Source organism: Pristis pectinata, chromosome 2 (assembly GCF_009764475.1).
Source record: "Pristis pectinata isolate sPriPec2 chromosome 2, sPriPec2.1.pri, whole genome shotgun sequence".
NCBI lineage: Eukaryota > Metazoa > Chordata > Chondrichthyes > Rhinopristiformes > Pristidae > Pristis > Pristis pectinata.
Genome location: NC_067406.1, coordinates 62,463,718 through 62,487,929, shown reverse-complemented (window position 1 = coordinate 62,487,929; position 24,212 = coordinate 62,463,718). Strand labels below are relative to the sequence as shown.

Genomic DNA, 24,212 nt, shown 5'->3' with positions numbered 1-24,212 from the left:
TCTCTGGATGGATAGATTCCATGCTGCAACTTGCGAAGCAGCACTTTAACCACCGAGGGAGCAGTTAAAGACCCTCAAGATAACTTTCCTTGTGGCAGATGGCAGGGAAATCCCTCTGTAGTTATTACAATTAGATTTTACTCTTTTTCTGAAGATGGTTACAAGTATGATGTCTCAGATTGCCTGGCATATCCCATTAGAACATAGACCAGTATGGCACAGGAACAGTCCCTTTGGCCCATGATGTTGTACCAAACTAAGTTAAGTTAATGACACCTAATTCCTTCTGCCTGCACATAATCCATATCCCTCCATTCTCTGCATATTCATGTGCCTATCTAAGAGACTCTTAAGTGCCTCTATTGTTCTTCCAAGATGTTGGAGGTAAGGTTGTGAATTTGTATCTGAAGTTGCTGTATTGCCAAATGTTAAAACTTCAACAGGGATATAATCTGGTCCCAAGACCATATTGGTTTTCAGTTAATATGTAATATCCAACTTGTTGCTCTCGAATGGTGTCAAGAGTGGACTGGATACTTTGTTGTGGCATAGGATTAAGACATTTGTGTCAAGGGTGGAGTTGCTGTTATGAAGTGCTTTGAAGTGTTGCGTTCAGCAGGTGCAGACTGCCACACTGTCTTTGACAATCTGGCCTGTCAGTGGGGTGAGCACTTCAGTATTGTATTAAAGTGTTCTTGATAGTGCTGTGGAGTCCATGCATTTTGGGATTATCAGTGAGTTGCTGTATCTCCAGTACTCCTTCCGTCCATCATCTCTCTTGGTCAGTTTTCTATTGGACAATCTTCAGGTCCCTATGGGGCTGCTTATTTTCCCTAGAGGTGCAGTGAAGTTGTTAATCTGAGAATGCTTGTATTTTGAGGTTAGTTAGCTCCTGGATTTCCTGATTATTCTCATCAAACCCCTCCCAGTATTATCTGATGGAGAAGTGAAGATCTGCTACCTCGGATGGATCTGAGATTAGTCTAGGCACTGTGACACACTGCAGCTCTCTTTTGATTAGGAGTTGTCACTTGCACACTGCACTTGGCCTATTGTCCTTCCCTGCTCCAAGCATAGTCCACTCTCTTCCCTTTTGACCATCTGCTCTCCCTGCCCTGCTCATCCTCTTCCCCTTCCATTTCTCCCTGTCCAGCACAAGTTCTCTTCAAGCCCTCCCTTGCTGTCCAGCCCTGAGAGAAACCTCAGCGGGGAGGGGTTGGGTGAACTCTATTGCCCCCATGGGTTAAAGTCCAAGGTAAGTTTTCAGTTGGTGCCTGATTGAGACCTTGGGAATGATTTCAGCTGGTTCCCCAGTGAAGTATAGGGAAAAATTGAAGCCATCCTCTTCATTCCCCATCACGGACTCCATTTCTAAACCGTTAACTCCTTACATTAATTAGAAACTCTCTGAAACTGAACTGGACTGTTTGCAACCTTGCTATTGTATTTGACCCCAAGTTGAGTTTCAGAATTTGTATCCATGCCTTCACTATGACCACCTATTTCCAGTTCCATTAACTCAACACCTTAGCTCGTCTACTTCTGTAAAACTTGTCCATGTTAGGAACCATAATAAGTATTGCATACTTTTGTTTCCTCCTGGAACTGACAATTGCAACAAGTACCTAGTTGTCATCCCTCACTCTGTCTGTAAACTTGAAGTCTCCAAAACTCTGCTGCCCATGTCTAACTCGCACTAAGTCACACTCATTCCTGAACTTTAAGGTCTACAAATCCTTCCATTAAGCATTATCTTAATTTTAGGATACACATCTTTGAAAACCAATCCCACTGTAATCTGACCTGTTGCTGTCTCTGTGATATCTTCAGCCCTAAAACAAACTGATTTATCTGCACTCCTCTAATTCTGGCCACAAGAGAATTCCTAAATTTAATTGCTCTGCCTTCAGTTAGCAAGGACTAAATCTTTGGAATTAAGATATCTTCACCTCTTATTGTTTTTCTTAAAATGACTCTTAAAGCCCATTTATAGCTGAACAGGTCAAATAATACCTTCTTTGTTAATGCTCAAATGAGGTGCATGGGCTGTTTTTGCCTTGGTAAAGCTGAATTATGATATCCTTAAGGTATTGAATTTCTGTTGGTGTTGATGCATTATTTAGTACTTTGCATTTTAGTGCTTTTCAAACTTTACAGCCAATATTTTGGTGAAATAACTTAATCATTTTGATTTTTGTTTTAAAATGTCTTTTTCAGGTTTCCTGCCTCCACCTGGAGCTCCACCACCTTCACTTGTACCACTAGAAAGGTAAATGAAGCTTTTTTGAAAAAAGAATATTCTGTATATAAACTTAATAAGCAATGTTGATCCATTATTCAAGAAGGGAAACAGGGATAATCCTGGAAACTATAGACCAGTGAGTCTCATGTCAGTGGTAAGGAAGTTACTGGAGAGGATTCTTAGGGATAGGATTTGTGAGCATTTGGAAAACCATGGCCTAGTTAGGAAACGTCAGCATGGCTTTAAGCGGGGCAAGTCAAGGGTGATGAGCTGTAGATGTTTACATGGATTTTAGTAAGGTGTTTGACAAGGTCCCTCATGGAGGCTCATTCAGAAGATTAAGATGCATGGGATCCATGGTGAATTGGCCGTTTGGATTCCAAATTGGCTTTCCCATAGAAGGCAGAGGGCAGTGGTTGATGGGACTTTATTCTGGTTGGAAGTCTGTGACTAGTGATCTGGACTGGGACCTCTGCAGTTTGTGATTATATATAAATGATCAGGATGAAAATGTAGATGAGTGGGTTAGTAAGTTTGCAGATGATACAAAGATTGGTGGTATTGTGGATAGTGCAGAAGATTGGCAGAGGATACAGAGGGATATAGATCAGTTGCAGATATGGGCAGAGAAACAGCAGATGGAGTTTAACCTGGCCAAATGTGAAGTGTTGCACCTTGGGAGATCAAATGTAAAGAGTACATTATTAATGGCAAGACCCTTAACTGTGTTGATGAGCAGAGGGACCTTGGGGTCCAAGTTCATAGCTCCCTGTAAAAGTGGCTGCACAGGTTGATAGGGTGGTAAAGAAGGCAATTAATCAAGGCATTGAATTCAAAAGTCAGGAAGTTATGCAACACATACAAAATGCTGGAGGAACTCAGCCAGTCAAGCAGCATCTCTGGAGGGAAATAAACAGCCAACGTTTCAGGTTGAGACCCTTCAGTGGACTGGCTGCAGCTTTATTAAACTCTAGTTAGGCTGTATCTGAAGTATTGCATTCAGTTCTGGTTGCCCCATTAGGGGAAGGCTTTGGAGAGGGTGCTGAAGATGTTTACCAGGATACTACCTGGATTAGAGGTATGTGCTGTAAGGAAGGGTTGGACAAACTTGGGTTGTTTTCTCTGGAGTGATGGAGGCTGAGGGGAGATCTTATAGAGGTTTATAAGATTGAGAGGCATGGATATACAGCCAGTATGTTTTTCCCAGGGTTGAAATATCTAATACCAGAGGGTATGCATTTGAGGGGGTAAATTCAAAGGAGATGTGCAGGTCATTTTTTTTTTATTACACAGAGTGGTGCGCCCCTGGAATGTGCTGTCTGGGGTGGTGGTGGAGGCAAATACGATAGGGGAGTTCAAGTGGCTCTTAGATAGGCATTCAAGAGGCTCTTGGGTGAATGTGCAGGAAATGGAAGGATATGGACATCGTGTAGGTAGAAGGGATTAGTTTAGTTGGGCCTTGGATTACCAATTTAATTAGTTCGGCACAACATTGTGGGATGATGGGCCTGTTCCTGTGCTGACTGTTCTAGGTTCAAGTAATCAGCATCAATCACTTTAGAATATCATTCAAACTCCCAAAAATTAATGAGCATCCTTGAAGTCATTGTGTTCACCATTGGACCTTGCTAGCCTCACTCCCCACAAATTAACTTTTTTGCCTGTTATCTTTGCACCCAAAGAAGATGCATTCATTTCAATCTGCCTGATTCTCACATTTCAAAGTGAAGGGCTCAATATAATGTTAATATTTGCCAATCTGAGAAAATGATGCATGATTTGTAAATATAAATAGGGGACTTGCCCAGAAATGTCAGCTCTTGTTCATAAGAGTAACAATAAGACATTGGAACAGGCTTAAAGTGTTCAACACTTGGGTAAGATCGTGGATGTCCTGATTCCTAACTCAATCCATTTGCCTTGTTCTATTTCCCTTATTACTCAAGATATGCTCTCTCCAGGCTTTGTTTAGATGAAGCAAAACTTATTAGCTTCATCTTTATGATTTTTATACCTTTAGTTTTTTGCTGTATGTGGACCCCTAAATATCTTTAAACATCCCTGTTCATAGATTGATATTACTGATATTAGTCTCTTATTCCAGATTTTTATTTAATTACTTGGTTAAATTCCACAGCTACCATAATGGGATTTGAGCTCTCATTTCCAGATAATTAGTCCCTGGATTACTAATCAAACATCATAACCACTGTGCTTTTGTGTTACTAATATAAGCAGATTTATGGTAGTGAATGGAAAATCTGAAGGAGCACCCAAACTTCAGTGGATCGATTAGAAGATTAAAGTTCCCATCTCTGGCCATAAAGCAGAGTGGAGTGGTGATCTTTTTTTTTCTCCCCAGCACCACTTTCAATGCTACTCTGACCCATACGTTCCCATCATATCTAGTTGGTCCTTCCCTCCCCAAAATCCCATTATATCTTGGTGTATGTACACCCCCCTCCCTGCACCTGATGCTAAGCTTAATATCTGTTGCCATAAAAGGGGTCCTTTGTTAGCAGAAATATGATCTGCTGAATGTGAAAGCCAATGAAGGATGAGGGTGCATTAAGTGCAGCTAAGCATTAGAAAACTGACGCATTTATTGGAGATTCAACAGATATGTTGATTGTTTTCTATTATCATTTAATGCTATGTTTGTCAAGGTTATCTTAAATACCAATTAAGATACCTAACAGTAGCTGTATTTCAATGGAACATGAAATGAAATCTTTACTCATGACTGTTGGCATACTTGCTGCAGATCATGTGCCACCCACATATGTTGGCTACTGCTGCAGTGTAGAGTCTGGCAAATGTGAACCTGATTTAACAGTATATTTTTAGAACAATGAATTAATAGCCCACCTGTTTATAACGTGAATTTCTTGGATGAGTTTACCGACATTAATGTGCTACCGGAAAGATATATGGAAGCATTCAATCAACAGTCGGCCTATTGCCAACCTGTTAGGTGGAGAGTAAAGCAACCTGCCAATTCTTCAATGCGTGGGTTTCTAAATCCAACCTGCATCTTGAGTTTTAAATTAAAGCCAGTCATTTCAAGCAGTCCAGGAAAATAGTGTTCCAGTTTTGAGGAATCTTTGCACGTAATAGATTAAACATCAAACGCTTTTGTAAAAATAGCCATGGTTACTTCCAAAATATGGATTCACTTTGGATTGAGCCTACGTCTACATTTTAATTGTTATTTTGTTAAGTGTTCAAGGATTTTTCTCTTTTTTTGCTTAGTTTTTCTCTAACCTTTGATATCTTGCACACAAAAGTATTGGAAAGCAGGTAGACCCTTAGTTTTCTGTGCAATTCAGTAGGGTTGAAGATGATTCTCATTTTCCTGTACTGTCTCCTCATAACCTAATATATTTAGTAATCAATATTCATTTATCTTGAATATGCTTTTGAGTATCCACAGCCCCTTAGATTAGAGAACTCCAAAAGCTTTACATCTGTTGAAGGAATGTCTCTGCATTTTAGTCCTAAATGGTCATCTCTTTATTTTGAGACTCTAATCTCTAGTTCCAGGCTCCCCAGCCAAGGAAAATATCCTCCTATCGTCCATAAAGTAAAATACCTTAAGGGGTTTACGTCTTGATAAGATCACCTCTCGCTCATTAAAACTGCAGGAATATAATCCTAGTTTGATCGATCTTTCCCAGTCCACTAATCAACCTATTGAATACCAAACAAGTAAGGAGGCAAAACTGGACTTCGACTCCATATCTTCACTATTAATCCAGTCACTCTTGTAATTAAAGTTAACATACTATTTGCCCTCCTAATTGCTTCCAATAACAGCTTTTTAGGTGTTGGTGGTTCATATCCTTCTGAGCATCATCTAACTTCACATTTCTCCACATCTATTTCATCTTATCCCTCCTTGAAAGCTCATTTAACTAGTCCATATTTTTTGTATCTGCCTTAGCAACATCTTCAGAGTTTACTTAACAAGTTTAATTTATGTTGTCTGAAAATTCAGATGCAAGTAATTTATAATTTTGTGTCTCATAGATTGTAACCAGAAAGTTCAATGCCAACTCAGTGTTTTCCTCTATTTTCTGCTTGGGAACTAGTCAGTAATCCATGCTAATCAATTAACATCAATCCCATGATCCCTGATTTTGTGTAATAATTCTTGTGTAACTCATTGAAAGTTTCATGACAATTCAAATAGATTGTTTAAAACAACAGCACCTTAATGAGTGCTTTATTAGTTGTGAAGTGTTTTTGGCTTTATTGAGCACATGAAAGGCAAAATGTGCTTGATTTGTAGGAGAGGCTTGCTAATGGATTCGCAATGGAGATTTAAATTCTAGTTAACAAATTAATAAAGTTACATGCTAGAGTCTTGCTGGTTTCATCAGTTGTAAGGTTATCTAGTTGTTGAATCATGGAACAAGATTGTCATGGTAGTCACTTGTATAAAGCAACATTTAGAAATGGTCCACATTTTTGTATTGGGATATTGTTTGAATTAGAATTATTTATTTTTTTACAGAAATGGGCAATTAGCTTTAATGAATCTCTGCTTGTGTTTATGTTCCACCCTCCTTTTAACTACCCTGATCAATATATCCACCTAGCTGGCCCTTAAACCCACCCATTTTTATTTTTAGCCTTTTTCTTATAATCATGATTGCCCATGTTCTAATCACTTTAGTTGAAGAAGTTTGAGATTTTTGCAAAGTTTATGTAGACAAGTGCTATACAGCTTCAAAAACCATATACCAGATGCCTGTTTTCAGCTCAAAACCCCACCTTGCTCCAGTCTTTATTCATTACTCAAGTGACTGACATTACAGATCAGTCACTTGGTGGATAGGGTATTGAAGAAGATGTTTCACTTGCTTGCCTTCCTGGGCAGGAATATTGAGTATTAGAGTTGGCACATCATGTTGCAGCAGTACAAGAAATTAGTTAGGCCACACTTAGAATATTGTGTGCACAGTTCTGGTCACCACACCAGAGAAAAGATGTAGTAGGGCTAGAAGAGTGCAGCAGAGACTTATCAAGATGTTGCCTAGAATGGAGGGCTCTACTTGTGAGGAGAGATTAGATAGGCTGGGGTTGTTCTCACTGGAGCACAGGAGGTTGAAGGATAACCTTAGGGATTTAGAAAATTATGAGGAGCAGAGATAGGGTAGATAATCACAGTCTGAAAATAGAGGACACAGGTTAGGGGTGAGAGGGGAAATAGTTAAAGGAGATCTGAGGGCCAAGTTTTTTTTTCCTACAGAGGATGGTAGGTATATGGAACAAGCTGCTAGAGGAGGTGATAGAGGCAGGTACAATCACATTTTAAAAAGCTTTTGGGCAAGTAGGAAGTAGAAAGATATGGGCCACTTGCAGGAAAAAGGGATTAGCATAGATAAGCGTCTTGGTCAGCATGGATGAGTCTGGCCAAAGGACCTGTTTCCATGGTGTATAACTCCAACTCGAGTGTTTATTCACTTATCAAGGCCTTGCTTGAACATAAAGCAAAGAAGAATGGACTGTCAGCCTATGTGCCTGTGTTTTAAATAACAAGGATATTTATCCCACCTGTCTTCCTCTTTCTGTATGAGCCTGCAAGTTTTTCACATTTAAGTATTTATCCAAATCCCTTTGAAAAGTTACTAATGAATCTTTTCCCACCACTTTAAGTGCATTCCAGACCATTATATTAAAATACAACTATTTATATTTATTTACCTTTGCCAGTTTTAGAACATAGTACAGTACAGGAACAGATCCTTTGGCCCACAAAGTCTGTGCCTATCATGATACCAAATTAAACTAATCCCTTCTATCTGCACATGATCCGCATCCCTTCATCCCCTGCATGTTCATGTGCTTGTCTAACTGGCTCTTAAATGTCTCTCTCATATCTGCTTCCACCACACCCCGGCAATGCACTCAGGGCAAACTAGCACTATATCCCCCTCTCAAAAGTCAAAGTTGAGTTTATTGTCGTATATACAGGTGCAATGAAATACTTGCAGCAGCATCATAGGCACGTAGCATCACATAAGCAGTATTCATACCTTAAAGATATGACCTTCAGTATTTGACATTTCCACTCTGGGGGGGTGGTGAGGGAAGACTCTGACTATCTACCCTATCTATGTCTCTCATAATTTTAAATACTTCTTGGGTCTACCATCAGCTTCCGACACCCCAGCAAAAACAATCCAAGGTTGTCCAGCCTCCTTATAATTAATACTCTCTAATCTAGGAAACATCCTGGTGAACGTCTTCTGCACCCTTTCCAAAGCTTCCACCTCATTCCTGTAATGCGGTGACCAGAAGTGCACACAATGCTCCAAATGTGGCCTGACCAAAGTTTTGTACAGCTGCAACTTGACTTCCAGATTTTTATACTGAATGCCTCAACTGATAAAGGGATGAAGGCATGCATTCTGCATGCCACCTTTACCACCCTATCTACTTGTGTTGCCACTTTCAGGGAGCTATGGACTTGCACCCCAAGATCCCTCTGTATGTTCAAATTTTTAACTCATTTTTATGTGATTATTGATCTTTCTGCCAATGGAAATGGTTTCTCCACTTTTTTATTTTTATAACCTTTCATTCAAACGGCAATCCTGCCTAAAGACAGACAATAGTATGGCCAAATTGGTATTCATGTTGCCTCTGCCCATTTAATTCAACGGATTTCAATTTTGCCACCAATCCTTGGCTTTTTTTCCTGAGTTATACTGAAGACTAGAAGGATATGGAGTTTTGACCCTAATAAGATGACACCTGAAAAGTGAGCACAGATTTATAAGTATATAGGAAGACAAGTTAACTAGAAATTCTCATCCAAAGTAGAAATGGGGAATTTGAATTGAGCTTAAAACAAAAATTGCGTTATGTTAGGAAATTCCTTTTTTGCACAATCAGTGATCGTAAACTCATAATTTAAAATGTCTCGAGTTGCAAAACAAAGTAAGTGAAAATGAAGAATCAAATATTAGCTGCAGCTGTGGCTTTAGTATGGAGTGTGTACTACCCATCAGTCCGTTCACGTGGAGGATGTTGGTATAATGCTTAAATTTTGTTATGGTTTTAGTTCAAATGCTTTCAGATGCAAAATTAAATCAGAAATCACACATGAATTGGAGGAGTGTTGGATATCATGACTGCATTTTCCTGACAACGTAACAAACAAATGATCCTTAACCACCCAAAACATACTTACCAATGCACTGGTGATATGGCAATTTATTGCCAGATTTCAAGAACAGTTGCAACTTACAATGGGCTCATCTGAAAATGATGAGCGTTCACAAAAACAGACTTTAATCATTCTCTTCTGGGCTGAATTTATTCGTGAAAGGGCAATTACTAATCTACCATGGCATTGAATCCCTTGAACTAAAATTTTAAGGATGGTGCCTTTTTTTAAATTAAAATTTTACCACTTTATCCAGTGTTTCTTAATATCTGTTTTGCATGGTATGTTACAGTAGAAGCATGACAAGTGGTTTGTTCTTGTGGTTTCTAGTGGACCTCCAACTTACAACAGCCGGAATGCTCCTCCATTTGGTTATCCAACCAATGGTAAGTGCATCCTGTACTTTTATCTTGCAACATTTCGAGACATTTGAAAGAAAGATGCTTCTGGACATCTTAAACATTGCTTTCAGAGATTTTATAATGGAACTTAAGAGGAATGCAACTCCGGCAAAATTTTATACCACTTTTAATTCTTTCATAGTTTGAGTGCCATTGATATTTGCTCAGAGATGGTGTTGGATCAAGTTCTTGGGTGTGTTACTCTGTACATTGGAAGTAATCCCAACATGCCATTAAGTAGGGACTTCCAAAAGTATGACCCAGCAGAAATGTAGAACTAGTGATATATTACCAAGTCAGGACTTGGGGTACTTCCCATGCCTGTTGGCCTACTTAATATGCATCACTGGTTTGGAAAGATTTGGCAAACTTCTGCAATCTATTTTGTAAATGATACATGCTATAGCTATATTGCATGGATGGCGGAAGCAGTGCATATTTAATGTTGTGCACTGGCTGCTGTACAAGCAGGCTGTGTTGCTCTCCTAATTTTTTGCTACAAGTACATTTATCCCAGCAGGCTTGGAGTTGCCTCCATGATCCTGACTTGTACCTTAGTGGCAAGGTTTTAAGTAGTTAAGAAGTGAGTGTGGCAGGTCCAGTTTCCTGGTCAGTGGTGGCCCCCAGGACGTTAATGGTAATTCTATTGAATGCCAAAGGGAGGTGCTTAAACTGTCATTGGAAATAGTCATTGAACAGCTCTTGAGTGAAAAATATGTTAACTTCCAACAAATCATCTTAAGCACGAATGTTATCCAAGCCTTGATCTACTAATTTTCAAACATTCATTATCTGAAGATTTTTGTTCCAATTTCTGACCTTGCAATGGAAGAAAAGTTATTAATAAAGCAACAGATGATTAGAATTTAGGACAACTGGCCCAAACAACTCCTACAGTGATGATCTGCAATGTAAGTGATTGGCTTCTAACAGTAGCAAGCATTATTTCATTGAGCTAGATAAGACTCGAGGTAGCAGAGGGTCTTCAACTGATTTCCCATTGAATTTTATGAGGAAATAAAATATTTCCTGATATAGTAATCCTGATGTCAAGGGCAGTCAATATTGCCTTCCTTTAGGAAGCCATCTTTTATTTAGTGTGTGTTTGGACTACTATTGTGATGAGGCCTGGAGGCAAGTGGTCTGATGAACTTAAATTGTTAATAAGAGTTGCTTGACTGTCAGTAATAGTTTGCATCACTTTGATTACTCGGAATTGGGCTCTGGGTTGGTAATTGGTTAGATTGGACTTTTTCTGATTTTTGTGAACCTGACACATCTGGACATTTTCGTTTCATCTTGTCCAGAAGGGGCATGTTGATGGATAAAATACTGAAGTGTTTGAGTCACTAATCTGTTGATTCAGTGACACGTTTGAATCTACTGTAACAACTAGGAATTTAAATTCAAGTAATTAAATTAAACTGTTCTAAAAATGGGTTTGTGTAAATGACCATGAGGCTATGGGATTATTTTAAAAATCCTATCTGATTCACTGATGACAGAAGACTGCAGATGCTGGAATCTGGAGCAACAAACAAGTTGCTGGAGGAACTCAGCAAATTGAGCAGCATCTGTGGGAGGAAAGAAATTTGTCGATATTTCTTTCCTCCCTACAGATGCTGCTTGACCCACTGAGTTCCTCCAGCACCTTGTTTGTGGCTCTGATTCACTGGTATTCTCCAGGGAAGGAAATCTTTCATCCTTGCTGACTCTGTTCTATATGTAACTCCATACCCACCAACCTAGTTAACTCTTTCCTGCCTTTTGAAATGCTTGTAATAAAGAGCAGTTTGGAATGGGTGTACATGCCAGCCTTGTCAGTGACATCCACCTTCTGTAGCTGAATTGGAACAGCTTTTCTAGAGGTGTGGCTTATTCTACAACGCTAGTCTTCAGCACTACAGTCTACAATTGTCTGAAAGCCCTGATGTATTCTGTGCACTCAGATCTTTGATATATGTGTTGAATATAATTAGCTGAAGACTGTCTTGAGCTCCCTAACAGATGACAGAGAGATGGATCATTGCTCAGCATGTCTGGCAAAAGTAACTGCAGATCCTTCAGTCATGCTGTGATGCTGAGCTATGCCCATCAAAAGTAGAGATGTTGCTAATATTGTCTCCCTGTTACCTGTTCAATTGTCCATATGAATCAGGTTTATTATCACTGATCTATGTCGTGAAATTTGCTTGACATCAGCAGTACAGGGCAAGACATAAAGACATTAAAAATTACTATAAGTTACAAAAATAAATAGTGCATGGGTTAGTAATGTGAAGAGGGCATGTCCCGGGTGGTGAGGGTCCTTAATGGATGCTGCCTTCTGGAGGTGCTGCCTTCTGGAGGCACTGCTTCTTGAAGATGTCCTCCATGGCGGGGAGGGTTGTGCCCATGATGGAGCTGGCTGAGTCAACAACCCTCTGCAGCCTCTTTCAATCCTGTGCATTGGAGCCTCCATGCCAAGCAGTAATGCAGCCAGTCACTATGCTCTCCACCATACGTCTGTAGAAATTTGCAAGAGTCTTTGGTGACATACTAAATCTCCATTCGTAACTGGATGGAGAGCTTTGGTGTGACTACTAAGCCTTGACAATATCGTGTTGCTTCTACAGTTTAGTGGTAGCTTCATCAGATCATATCTTTTGGGTATCCCTGATGCTACTCTTCTACTTTCTCTATTGAAGCTATGGTTATTTCAGGTATGTTTCCAGGGATGAATGCAAAGAGAAGAAGGGTTGGGAACACAATGAGTAGAGAGTGGTTTAAGGAAGTCATCATGTTTAGCCGTCTCTATGAATGAAATAATGGGAGGAGTGAAGTGACAAAGTCAAGGGGGTGACTGAAACTGGATCAGGGAATATAAATTCATTGCCCCATATCATCCTTGAATCACGACATTCATTTAATGGATCAAGATGAATTGATAGGAAGTTGAAATAATAATATGAAAAGCTGGTTCGTCCAGAGGTTGAGGAACAATAGTGGTGAAGATATCACTGAGGGAGAACAGATTTTTATTTGAGTCGTTGGTAGAGAATGAGGATTTTTAAATGAGAAGCAACCCTGTTGGCACAAAGAATATCAAAAGGAGAAGAAAATACCATTGGACTAAGGAGATGGATCAAGGTATGATTTGGTAGCAAGAGCCACATCACCATAGTGATTATCCAGGCTAGGCAAATAATGAAAAGCATTTATCAAGTAGAAGTGCTTATTAATCAACTGAAAATGGTCAATGTTAATCGACAGGTGGATTCTTTGTCATTGTATGAAACCTATGGCTTGTGTGTTAATCTGGAGTACTTCTAGACTGTATACCATTGAGCCACCACTTCCGATGGGCCTGTCCTATTAGTAACACAGCCTCTACTCAGGGCTAGTAATGAATTCTGAGACTGTGGATGAAAGATATGATTCTGAGGATAACTGTATCAAGTTATTGTTCATCTAGTCTGTGGGGCAGCTATCTGAGCCTTGGTACAAATGTTAGAGTATGACTTTATATGGCTGACTGTAACTGGGTCATATTTGGTGCTGAGGTTGATGCTAGATGATCTGTAGTTTATTATTTGTGTGTGTAGTAGTTTGATTCAATTTAGATGACTTTCTAAACCTTTCCAAGAGCAGTTAAGAGTGTTCAACAACTAGGTGTTTAAAGTCCTATTTAGACCAATCTGGGTGTAGGCTTCCCTAAAGGAAATTCAAAACACTGGTTATTTTTAATATGAGTCTGGTAATATCACATCATCACTTCTAATGCCTTTATTATTCCAATATTTAATTAAATTCAACGGCAATCTTGGTAGGATTTAAACAAATATCTCCAGATCATTTAGTCCAAAATAAGCATTTCTTAAAATAGACTAAGCAGTTTGTTTAATTTCATGCTAAGTAATTATAATAGGTTTGTTCATCTGTAAGACATTGATGGTGACAAACATTTCCATTCATCTAAAGTGTTGCTGGCTGTACCTTTTTATTACAATAGTGCACAAGAATCCAGGCTAGTATAAAGGAGCACAGTACCAATACAAAAGAAAAACTTGGATATTGGAGTTGCTTTCACTGGAATCAAGCAGATATTATTTGGAATATTTAATTCAATATTACGTGTGCATGGAACAAAATAAAGAGAAGGAAAGACTCATCACAACATTGAAAGTGATTTATAAATGACAATTTAAAGCTGCAGATGTTTGAAATCTGGAACAAAAACAAAATGCTGGAAATACTCAGCAGGTCAGGCATCATCTGTGGAAGGAGAAACATGGTTAACATTTCAGATTGAAGGCCCTTTTGTCAGCCAGTTAGAGGGGAATGATGTGCTCAATGGACATTTGCAACAAATGCATGCCATTGGAAAATTCTGTGTTGACTATCTCAGTGAGATTCCATTAGAATAAACCACCTGGAAGAAAAGGGCAACTTAAATAACTTCCTGGACACCTGCATGTGAGCTGTGCTTGTGCAGTTATGAAAAATTTCTGTCCAATTTCCTGTGTAGTTAGAGGATTGGCTGCTAGTTTTGCTATTGGCCACAAAAAAATCTTAGTTCATTGGAGAGGCTTTATTATTATAACAACTAGGGTTATATTGTTTCATGGGCTTCAAAATACCATGTTATTTGATGATGAAAAAATTAATGATTGCCCTGTACTGTCTCCTTTTCAGATTATGGTAATCTGTCATATCCGAATATCCCGGTTTCTTCCTCCTGGAGCACCTTAATTGACAACAACAACAAACAACCAGCACAACAACAGCAACAACATTGGGATTATTATCCACGGAGAGAGAGGGAAAGGGACCGTGATCGTGAACGAGAACGCACCAGGGAGAGAGAACGAGATCGGGACAGGGAGCGGGACCATGAGCGAGAACGTGACCGCAGCCCCAGTTCAAGTGCCTATAATGGGTGAGTTAACTGAGATCATTTGTTCTATTTATTGCATCTTACTTTAGCAGTACACCTATTTACTACACATTTACCTAAAACATACTGTAAATTGTTTTCAGGCTTGTATGCCTGTTGTCTTAAGAGCAGTCTGGTTTTTGACAATTCACTAAATGATTTGTGTTCATTTCTGCCACTTCCATTTTAATTTGGGTGTGCTGGTGAAAATATTACTATGACATTGTCCTTTTAACACACTGAAATGCTCATTTTCAGGTCTAATCAAATGGCTTGGTAATTGAGCAATTTATTAACAAAGGATGGGTGACAATCATATGTCTTTGCTATTACAGCAGAACATTCAGTGGCATAGGACTGCTTTTATGTAACACCAATGGTTTTATAACCAGTACTGGAGTGCAAAGCATACCGAGGTGGACATAAGTTACATTTGTGCCCCTTGATATGGATTCTGCCCACCACCTTACGGTTGCACAGCATAACTGTGCAGGACTTCCCCCACTACCTAGAATTTTTTTTAATGGGGATTTCTGGTGTAATTATCTTTGTTCACTTTTGGAAAGTACTTAGTTTTGATTTTATAAAGTAGATGCAAAGAGCAGTTTAACTAACCTTAACACAGCAATGGAACCATTAATTTTCAGATTTTTTTTAATGGATATCACTATGTTCAACAGAAAATGCTTCTTTTCTGCTTATTGATTGCGATTGATAATGGCCTTTGACCATAAGAAGTAGAAACGGGAGTAGGCCACTTAATAAGACCGTGGTGATTTCTTACACTAGCTCGACATAAGTTGGTTCCTTTTGCATTTGTCTCCTGATAAATGGATATGTGAGGGTAACCAACAAGAATGGTGGAGACCATTAGAGGGGCAAAAAAATTGGACTTTACAGGGTAATCTTCATCAACTTAGATTTGTGCATGTTGTTTCCTTGATACTTGTATAATTAGATCAGCGGCACCAAAAAAGGTTTTATCTGCCTAGGTGCAAGCTGGGATATTGCAGTTCTTCAAGGAGGCCTTGAGCACATAATTGAATCTCATCCTCCATCTGCTTGGTGATCTCTTCCCATGTTGAGGTGTTTGTTTTGGGAGTCTGGTGTCGGGCATATAAATAAGAGTCTCTTCAAAGTAGCCAACTGAGTGTAGCTAGGGCTTTAGTCTTGGGATGTTGGCCTGGGAGAGGACACTGACATTGTTTTGCTTATCCTTCTAGTGAATTTGGAGGATTTTTTTTACAGAAATGATATTGGTGGTATTCTTCTAGTGCTTTGAGATATCTACTTCAGATAGTGTAGGTATAGGAAATACAGCAGCAAATTTAGGCACAGTAAGCTCTCACAAACAATAATGTGATAACAATTATATTTATTTGGTTAAGAGATAAATGTCTTGTGTGATATGGGAAGAAGTCTCTTGCCCTTTGAAATGGGGCGCCATGGGTCTTATGTCCACCTGAGATAGAAAACCAACCCTCAACAATTACATTTGTTAGAATGATGGAATTGCTAACAAAGCACTATTTCCTTTGTTGCACTGGAATGTCATTTGACTCTATTTACTTCATAGAACATAAAACAGTACGGGCCCTTGGGCCCACAAAGTTGTGCTGACCCATATAAACCTAATCCCTATTCAATCTATCCCCCTCTCTCCTTCACCTCTCATAACCCTCTATTTTCCTTTTGACCATGTACCTATCTAATAGTCTCTTAAATGACCCTATCATATCAGCCTCTACCACCAACCCCGGCAATGTATTCCAGGTACCCACCACTGTGTAAAAATAAAAATACCTCCGTCTCCCTGAACTTTCTTCCACATACCTTAAGCAGGTGACCTCTAGTATTGGCCAAAGCTACCATGGGGGAAAGATGCTGGCTGTCTATGCCTGTCAATTTTGTACACCTCTATCAAGTCTCCTCTCATCCTCTGTTGCTCCAAAGAGAAAAGCCCTAACTTGCTCAGCCTCTCCTCATTAGACATCCTCTCCAATCCAAGTAGCTCTGCATCCTCTCTAAATCCCATTGCAACCTATAACAACCTTCTTCACTATCTACTACACCACCAACCTTCGTGTCGTCTGTAAACTTACCAAGCCATCCTTTCACTTCCTCATCCATATCATTTATAAAAATCACAAAGAGCAGGGGTCCCAGAACAGATTCCTGCGGAACACCACTAGTCACTGACCTCCAGGTCAAATGCTCCTCTTCGACAGTCACCCTCTGCCTTCTGTGGGCAAGCCAATTTCGAATCTACACAGCCAATTTTCCATGGATCCCATACCTCATGACTTTCTGAATGAGCCTACCATGGGGAACCTCGTCAAACGGCTTGTTAAAACCCATATATACCACATCCACCACACTACCTTCATCAATTTGTCTTGTCACTTCCTCAAAAAAAAAACTCTGTTAGACTCGTAGGCACGACCTGCCCTTCACAAAACCATATTGACTATCCCTAATCAGACTATGCTTCTCCAAATGCTCATAAATCCTGTCCCTATGAATCCTCTCCAATAGTTTGCCCACAACTGATGTAAGACTCACTGGTCTATAATTCCTGGGATTATCCCTTTTATGTTTCTTGAACAATAGAATGGTATTTGCCATTCTCTGATACCACTTCTGTGGCCAGGGAGGACTCAATAATCGTCGCTAACGGTCCAGCAATCTCTTCCCTCGCTTCCCATCTTAACCTGGGGTATATCCTGTGTGACCCTGACTTATCTATCCTAATGTTTCTTAGTAGCTCCAACTGCTTTCTTAACCTCTATCTGCTCCAACACATTTGCCTGTTCTGTGCTAACCTCGCATTCATCTAAGTACCTCTCCCTGGTGAACACTGAAGCAAAATATTCATTTAGGACCTCCTCTACCTCCTTCACCTCCAGACACACATTTCAACCCCCCCCCCCCCACCAGCCTTATCCCTGAGTGGTCCTACCATCACCCTAGTCATCCTCTTGTTTCTCACGTGTAGAACATCTTAGGGTCTTCCTTAACCCTACTTGCCAAGACCTTCTCGTGTCCCTTTCTAGCTCTCCTAAGTCCCTTCTTAAGCTGCTTCCTTCCCAGTTTACACTCCCAAGTTCTTGCCTAATACCATCGTAATTTGCATGCTTCCCCCCCAATTTAAAACTTTCCCATGATGCCTGTTCCTATCTTCGTCCATGGCTATGCTAAAGCTCGGAGTTGTGGTTCACCATCCCTGAAATGCTCATCCACAGAGAGGTCTTTCACCTGACCAGGTTCATTGCCTAATACCAGATCCAACATGGCCTCTCCTAGTCAGCCTGTCTACGTACTGTCAGGAATCCTTCCTGTACACACCTAACAAATTCTGCCACATCTAAACCTTTTGCACTAAAGAGGTGCCAATCAATATTAGGAAGTTGAAGTCACCCATGACAACGATACTGTTATTTTATTTTTTTTTTGCACCTTTCCAAAAACTGCCTACTCATCTGCTCCACAGTGTCCTGATGGCTATTTGGGGGCCTATAGAATATTCCCAATAGAGTGATCGCACCCTTCCTGTTTGTTACTTCGATCCACACTGACTCAATGGATGATCCTTCTATGATGTCCTCCTTTCCTACAGCTGTGATATTATCCATGATTAGCAATGCCACCCTCCCACCCCTTTCTACCCCCTTACCTATTCCTTTTTTGAAACATGTAAACCCATCTCTCCTCACCTTCTCTGTACACCTTGCACCTACTTCTACATCAACTGATCCATCTTCTAATCTAACACTCTGATTCCCATCACCCTGCCAATGTAGTTTAAACCCTCCCCAACAGTTCTCGCAAACCTGTCTGCAAGGATATTGGTCCCTATCTAGTTCAGGTATAACCTGTCCCTTTTGTACAGGTCATACCTACCCCAGAAGAGATCTCAATGATCCACAAATCTGAACCCCTACCCCCTTCGACTCTTCAGTCACTCAGTTGTCTTCCTATTCTTTCCCTCCCTGGTGCGTGTCACAGACAGCAATCCAGAGATTACTACTTTTTAGCTTCCTTCCTAACTCCCAATATTTGCTCTTCAGGAGCCCATCCCTTATCTTACCTCTCTCAATGGTGCCATTGTGCACCATGACTTCTGGCTCCTCCCCCTCCCCCTCCCCCTTAAGAATTCTGTGCACTCGATCTGAGACATCCCTGACCCTGGCACCTGGGAGGCAACATACCATCTGGGAGTCTCGTTCTTGTCCACAGAATCTCCTGTCTGTCCCCCTAACCAACGAATCCCCTACCACTATCGGATGATTCTTTTCCCCCACCCACCCCTTTCCCTTCTGAGCCAGACTCTGCTCCAGAGACCGGTCTGTAAGGAGCTGCAGCTGGACGCACTTCCTTCAGGTGTAGTCATCAGGGATACTAGTGGTCTCCCTGATTTCCTACATCCTACAGGAGGAGCATACTTCTGCCCTGACTGCCATTCCAACTGTTCTATACGAAGAAAATTACAAATAACAGAGAAGGAAAGAGAACCTATCAGATGCCTCCACTCACCTACTCCACCTCTTCATGCCGAAGCCTCTTTAGCAAAAGCCTCAGCTCTCCACTCTAACACTGTCTGCTCCAACAATAGCTGCTCAACTTGACCCTAACTTTTTTTTATTGGAATCTGCTGCCTGATCATCCTATTAGTTAATAAACAGTCCTATCAATTCACCACAACAACAACGGGCGAACCTTTTCAAACTGCTTCCTGTTCTCATGGTACTTCACTTATGATGCCCTTCGCTATCTAACGATTCCTTTTACCCTTTGCATGAAAAGTACTATTTGACCACAAACTAATATTAAGATTATTACCTCTTGCTCTAGATTTTAACTCAAAGAAATTATTCCTCCGTGAGGAATTCCTTTATCATTTGTGTGTCTGTTTTCCCAGTACCTGAACAATGAATAGATTTTAAAATATTGACAGCATTTCAGTATTGAGAATACACACGTCCAATTAATACAATATGTTCTGTGCCATATTACAGCTTTTGCTGGCATTTAGCTAAGAGTTGTTCCAATTTGTAAAATATTTTTAAGTTAGATTTTTCTTTCAGCCATTTTTCATGAATAAGCACTGGAATCCATTAACAGGAAATGGGATAGTCAGGTCTGTAAGACTTGTAATACTTTAGCTTCTCAGTTCAATGGATCTCATTAAAAGGAGAGTTCTGCCTGTTGGTAAAACATCTAAGCAGTGAAAGAGGAGCTGGAGAAAATATGCAGCCATGCAACTCAAAGCTTGCAAACATCTGCTCAAAACAAAAGCTCCCAAACTACTTTTAGAACTGTAATTGTGGTGGTATGTATGCTAAAGCTTCAGCTCTATCAAATATTCAGATTATTAAAACTCACTCTCATAATCTAAATTCGTCATTTGAGGTGATGCAACAGTAAATAAGTTTATTTTAATTCTGCTCACTTTGCTTTGCACAGTTTTGTAATTATGGGATTCTATGAGCAAAGTGCTACCACTTGTATCATTTCCTGTATCAGGAACCTGGAGAACAGGCAGAATGTAATCTGATTTAGAAACAGTAAGTGTATACATGCCCACATTATTTCATTTGAATAGTTCTTTTAGGCTTTTGTGTTGTGCAAAAAAAATGTAGCAGTAAGGTAGAGGGCATTTTGTACTTTTTATTATGGAAGTATGAAAATTACTTGACTGTGTTTGCGCGCACGCGCACGTGTGTTACAAATTATAGTGTGAAAGCATAATGAACTGGAGCATGTAGAACATCTGTTTGTCGGCAACTTCCAGGGACCAGGGGAGGGCTGGTCACTGAGAGCTGGCCAAAATGAATCCTAATGACTACCAGCCCAAGAAAAGTCTCTGTGCTGTTGCCAAAATTGCTCTAAATGGGGGAGGAGGGCTCAATAGGACAGAGTTGAATTATTTGCCATCTGTGCCAGAGCTGCTGCCGTATGTCTTGGAAGAAAAGTAAAAGGCTCTTTAATTCATAAAAGCTGAGTTTAGGGGAAAAAGAAAGGTGGAAAGGAGTTCCATATGTCAGGTAAAATAAAAAATTAATATAGATACTTCAGGATATCATCTCCTTTGACTGCAGTGAGCACATTATGGAGAACAATAGGATGCAGGGTATTTTAAGGATAATAGATAGACGTGTGATGTAGATTTGAGACATTGTTTTTCGGCAAGTATGACACATCATGGATAGCAGATCACTTCCCAAAGGTTCCTTTCTGCATTAAAGTGGTTACAGTAATACCTCTGAAATGTGTATTTGTAACCTTTTCTTTTTCAGTGACATTTTTGGAGTCTATTTACAATTATTTTCAAAATGTAACAATTGGAAACACAGTGCTTACAAGGTAACCCATTGAAGAGATAATGGCAATTCTTTGTACATTAGAGAACGTTGGGGGGGACGTAGAAGAGGATAGAACATTGCATTTTTGCTTTAGGAGATCCCTGAGGTAATGAGGGAGGATGTCTTAGAAGGCTCTTCAAATAAGGCCATATGGGTAAGAGTTAAGAAATAAAACTAGATCGACTAGAATTATACTGCAGGCCTACCAATAGTCAGTGGCTCCTAGAGGAGCAGAAATGTAGGCAAATCAGATGTGCAAGAGTAATAGTGGTAGGCAATTTTTAACTTTGCCACCATTAACTGGGATCACAGTGTGAAAGGATCAGATGGGGTGAAATTTTTAAAGTCCATCCAGGAGAGTGTTTTGTAACAGTTCATTAGATGGTCCTGCTAGGGATGGAGTAGTGTTGGCTTACTCCTAGGGTATGAAGTGTCAGTGGGTGAGCACTTTGGGGATAATGACCATAGCTTGATAAGTTTCGAATTAGTTATGGAAACAGGTAAGATTAGTGTGGAAATTAAGCATCTGTATTGGGGGAAAGCTGACTTCAGTATTAGACCAGATCTGGCAAATGTAGACTAGGAGTTGCTACTTGCAGGTAATTCTACATTCAGGAAGTGAGATTCGTTAAGAAGTGAAATGGTGAGAGTTTGTGGCCAACATGTCTCCATAAATGTGAAAAGTAAGGATAAGTCTGGCAATCCCTGGATGTCAAGGGATATCATAAGTATAGAGTATTGAAAGCATGGGAGGCCTTTAAGAACATGGAGAGTGCGGGGGGAGGGTGTGCTTTTAAACAAAATTAGGAAGGCAAAGAGGGGGCCACAAAATGTTGCTGGGAGAGAACATTAAGGAAAATCCCAATGCATTTTTTCAGTATATAAAGAGGAAGAGGGTAACCAGGGAAAGAGTGGGGCCAACTAGAGGCCAAATGGGCAATGTGTGCATGAAGCAAGGGCATGGTCTTAACTGAAAACTTCATCTCTTCACTAAGAATAAAGGTACTGTGGTTGGAGATTTCAGTTGGGATGATGAAATTCTAGAGCACATTAATACAAAAGGGAGGATATCTTAGCATAGAAATGGATAAATCCCCAGAGCCTAATGAGAGGTATCCTAGGTTGCTATGAGAAGCAAGGGAGGAGATTCCTGCAGCCCTGATGGAGATATTTAAACCTTCACTGACCATTGGTCGGGTGCCAGATGGCTGTAAAATATACTTCCATTCAAGAAAGGCAGCAGGAATAAGCCAGGTAATTATTGGACAGCAAGTCTAACATCAGATGTAGGGAAATTATTGCAGAAATAGGATTAATCTACATTTGGAAAGACAGAGGTTGATCAGGAATAGTCGGCACAAATTTGCTGGTGGGCAATCCTGTCTGACTAATTTAGAACATAGAACATTACAGCACAGTTTAGGCCCTTCGGTCCACAGTGTTGTGCTGACATTCTATCGTGCTCTAAGATCTATCTAATCCTTCCCTCTCACATAGCCCTCCATTTCTCTGACATTCATGTGTTTAGATTTTTGAAGTGCCATCTAAATCTAAATCTATTGATGAGGGCAGTGCAGTTGATGTGCTTTACGTGAACTTAAGTGATGCCTTTGACATGGCCCCACATGGAAGATGGATCCAAAAGGTTAGAGCCCATGGGATCAAAGAAGTGACCGGCAGCATACCACAGGGATCAGTGTTGGGACCTTTGCTGTTTGTTATTGTACATTAAGGACTTGGATGTATGATTAATAAGTTTGCAGATAACATGACAGTGGTGTTGATAATGAGGAAGGTAGTCTTGGGCTCCGGAATGATGTTAATCAGCTAGTAAGTTGGGCAGAGCAATGGCAGATGGAATTTAATCCTGATAAATCTGCAGTAATGCATTTAGAGGATATTGTATGGATAGAACATATAAGGTGAATGGTAGGGCCCAAGAGAGTGTTGAGGAACAAAGGGACTTTGGTGTACAACTCCAAAGATTCCTGAAGGTGGCAATGCAAGTAAATAGATGGTGAAAAAGGCATACAGGACGCTTGTCTTCATGAGCCGGGGTGTAGAATATAAGCGGAGACACAAGACTGTAGATGCTGGAATCTGAAGCAACAGACAAGATGCCAGAGGAACTCAGTGGGTCAGGCAGCATCTGTGGAGTAAAATGAACAGTTGCCATTTTGGGTCAAGACCCTTCATCTGGATTGAACTTCAGACCAGATGAAGGGTCTTGACCCAAAACATCAACTGTCCACTTCCTTTCACAGATGCTGCCTGATGTGCTGAGTTTCTTCAGCATCTTGTTTGTTGTGTAGAATATAAGTATTGCTACAACTTTTTAATATGTTGGTTAGGCCACAACTGGAATATTGCATGCCGTTCTGGTTGGCATATTATAGGAAGGACTTTATTGCACTGGAGACAGTACAGATTACCAGGGAATGCTTCTTACGAAGAGACAGGATAGGCTCCAATTGTTTTCCTTGGAGCAGAGGGTGCTGAGTGAGATCTGATAGTGGTATACTTATCAGAGACATAGATATGATAGATAATAATAAACTTTTTCCCATGGCAGAGGTATCTAAGACCAGACAGCATAAGTTTAAGGTATGGAGAAAGAAATGTAGAAGGAATCGGAGGAAGATTTGTTTTTCACAGAGAAGGTGGTTGAATTCTGAATGCACTGCCTGAGAAGGTGGTGGAGGCAGTTACCCTCCCAACATTTAAGAAACATATGGACCAGGACTTGGTTTGTAGCCTACTATGCCTGGTGATTCAAGTACTGGTACTTGGAATTAGTATGGATGGATGCTTGTTGGTTGATATAAACATGATGGATTGAAGGGCTAGTTTCTGAGCTGTAAGACTCTATGACCAAGCAATGGCAAAATATTTTAAAAAGATGTTCTGTAATTTTTTTTAAAAATAGGACAAAGGTTTTTTTCACCAACTGGTAGGTCTCTTATCCCACTACATCATTGGATTTCAACCATGAATGCATGAAATAATGAGTAGGAAATCTTCATAATGCTCACCACTGAGTGGGAGTTGGGGAAGGGAGGTGGTGAAGAAAGAAACAAATCAGTGGAAATTACCTATCTGGCCAGTGCTCAGAGCT

At 40.2% G+C, this 24,212-nt stretch overlaps 1 protein-coding gene across 3 annotated transcripts in view; it reads left to right on the top strand.

The window, feature by feature from the left end:
- The window catches only part of fip1l1a (FIP1 like 1a (S. cerevisiae)), a 72,053-nt gene that overhangs the window by 30,739 nt on the left and 17,102 nt on the right, over positions 1-24,212 (top strand). For all 3 annotated transcript variants that reach the window (XM_052045641.1, XM_052045632.1, XM_052045624.1), the window contains exons 12-14: positions 2,218-2,269; positions 9,750-9,805; positions 14,495-14,738. In XM_052045641.1, the coding sequence (XP_051901601.1) occupies positions 2,218-2,269; positions 9,750-9,805; positions 14,495-14,738 (352 nt within the window). The remainder of the gene's footprint in view (positions 1-2,217; positions 2,270-9,749; positions 9,806-14,494; positions 14,739-24,212) is intronic.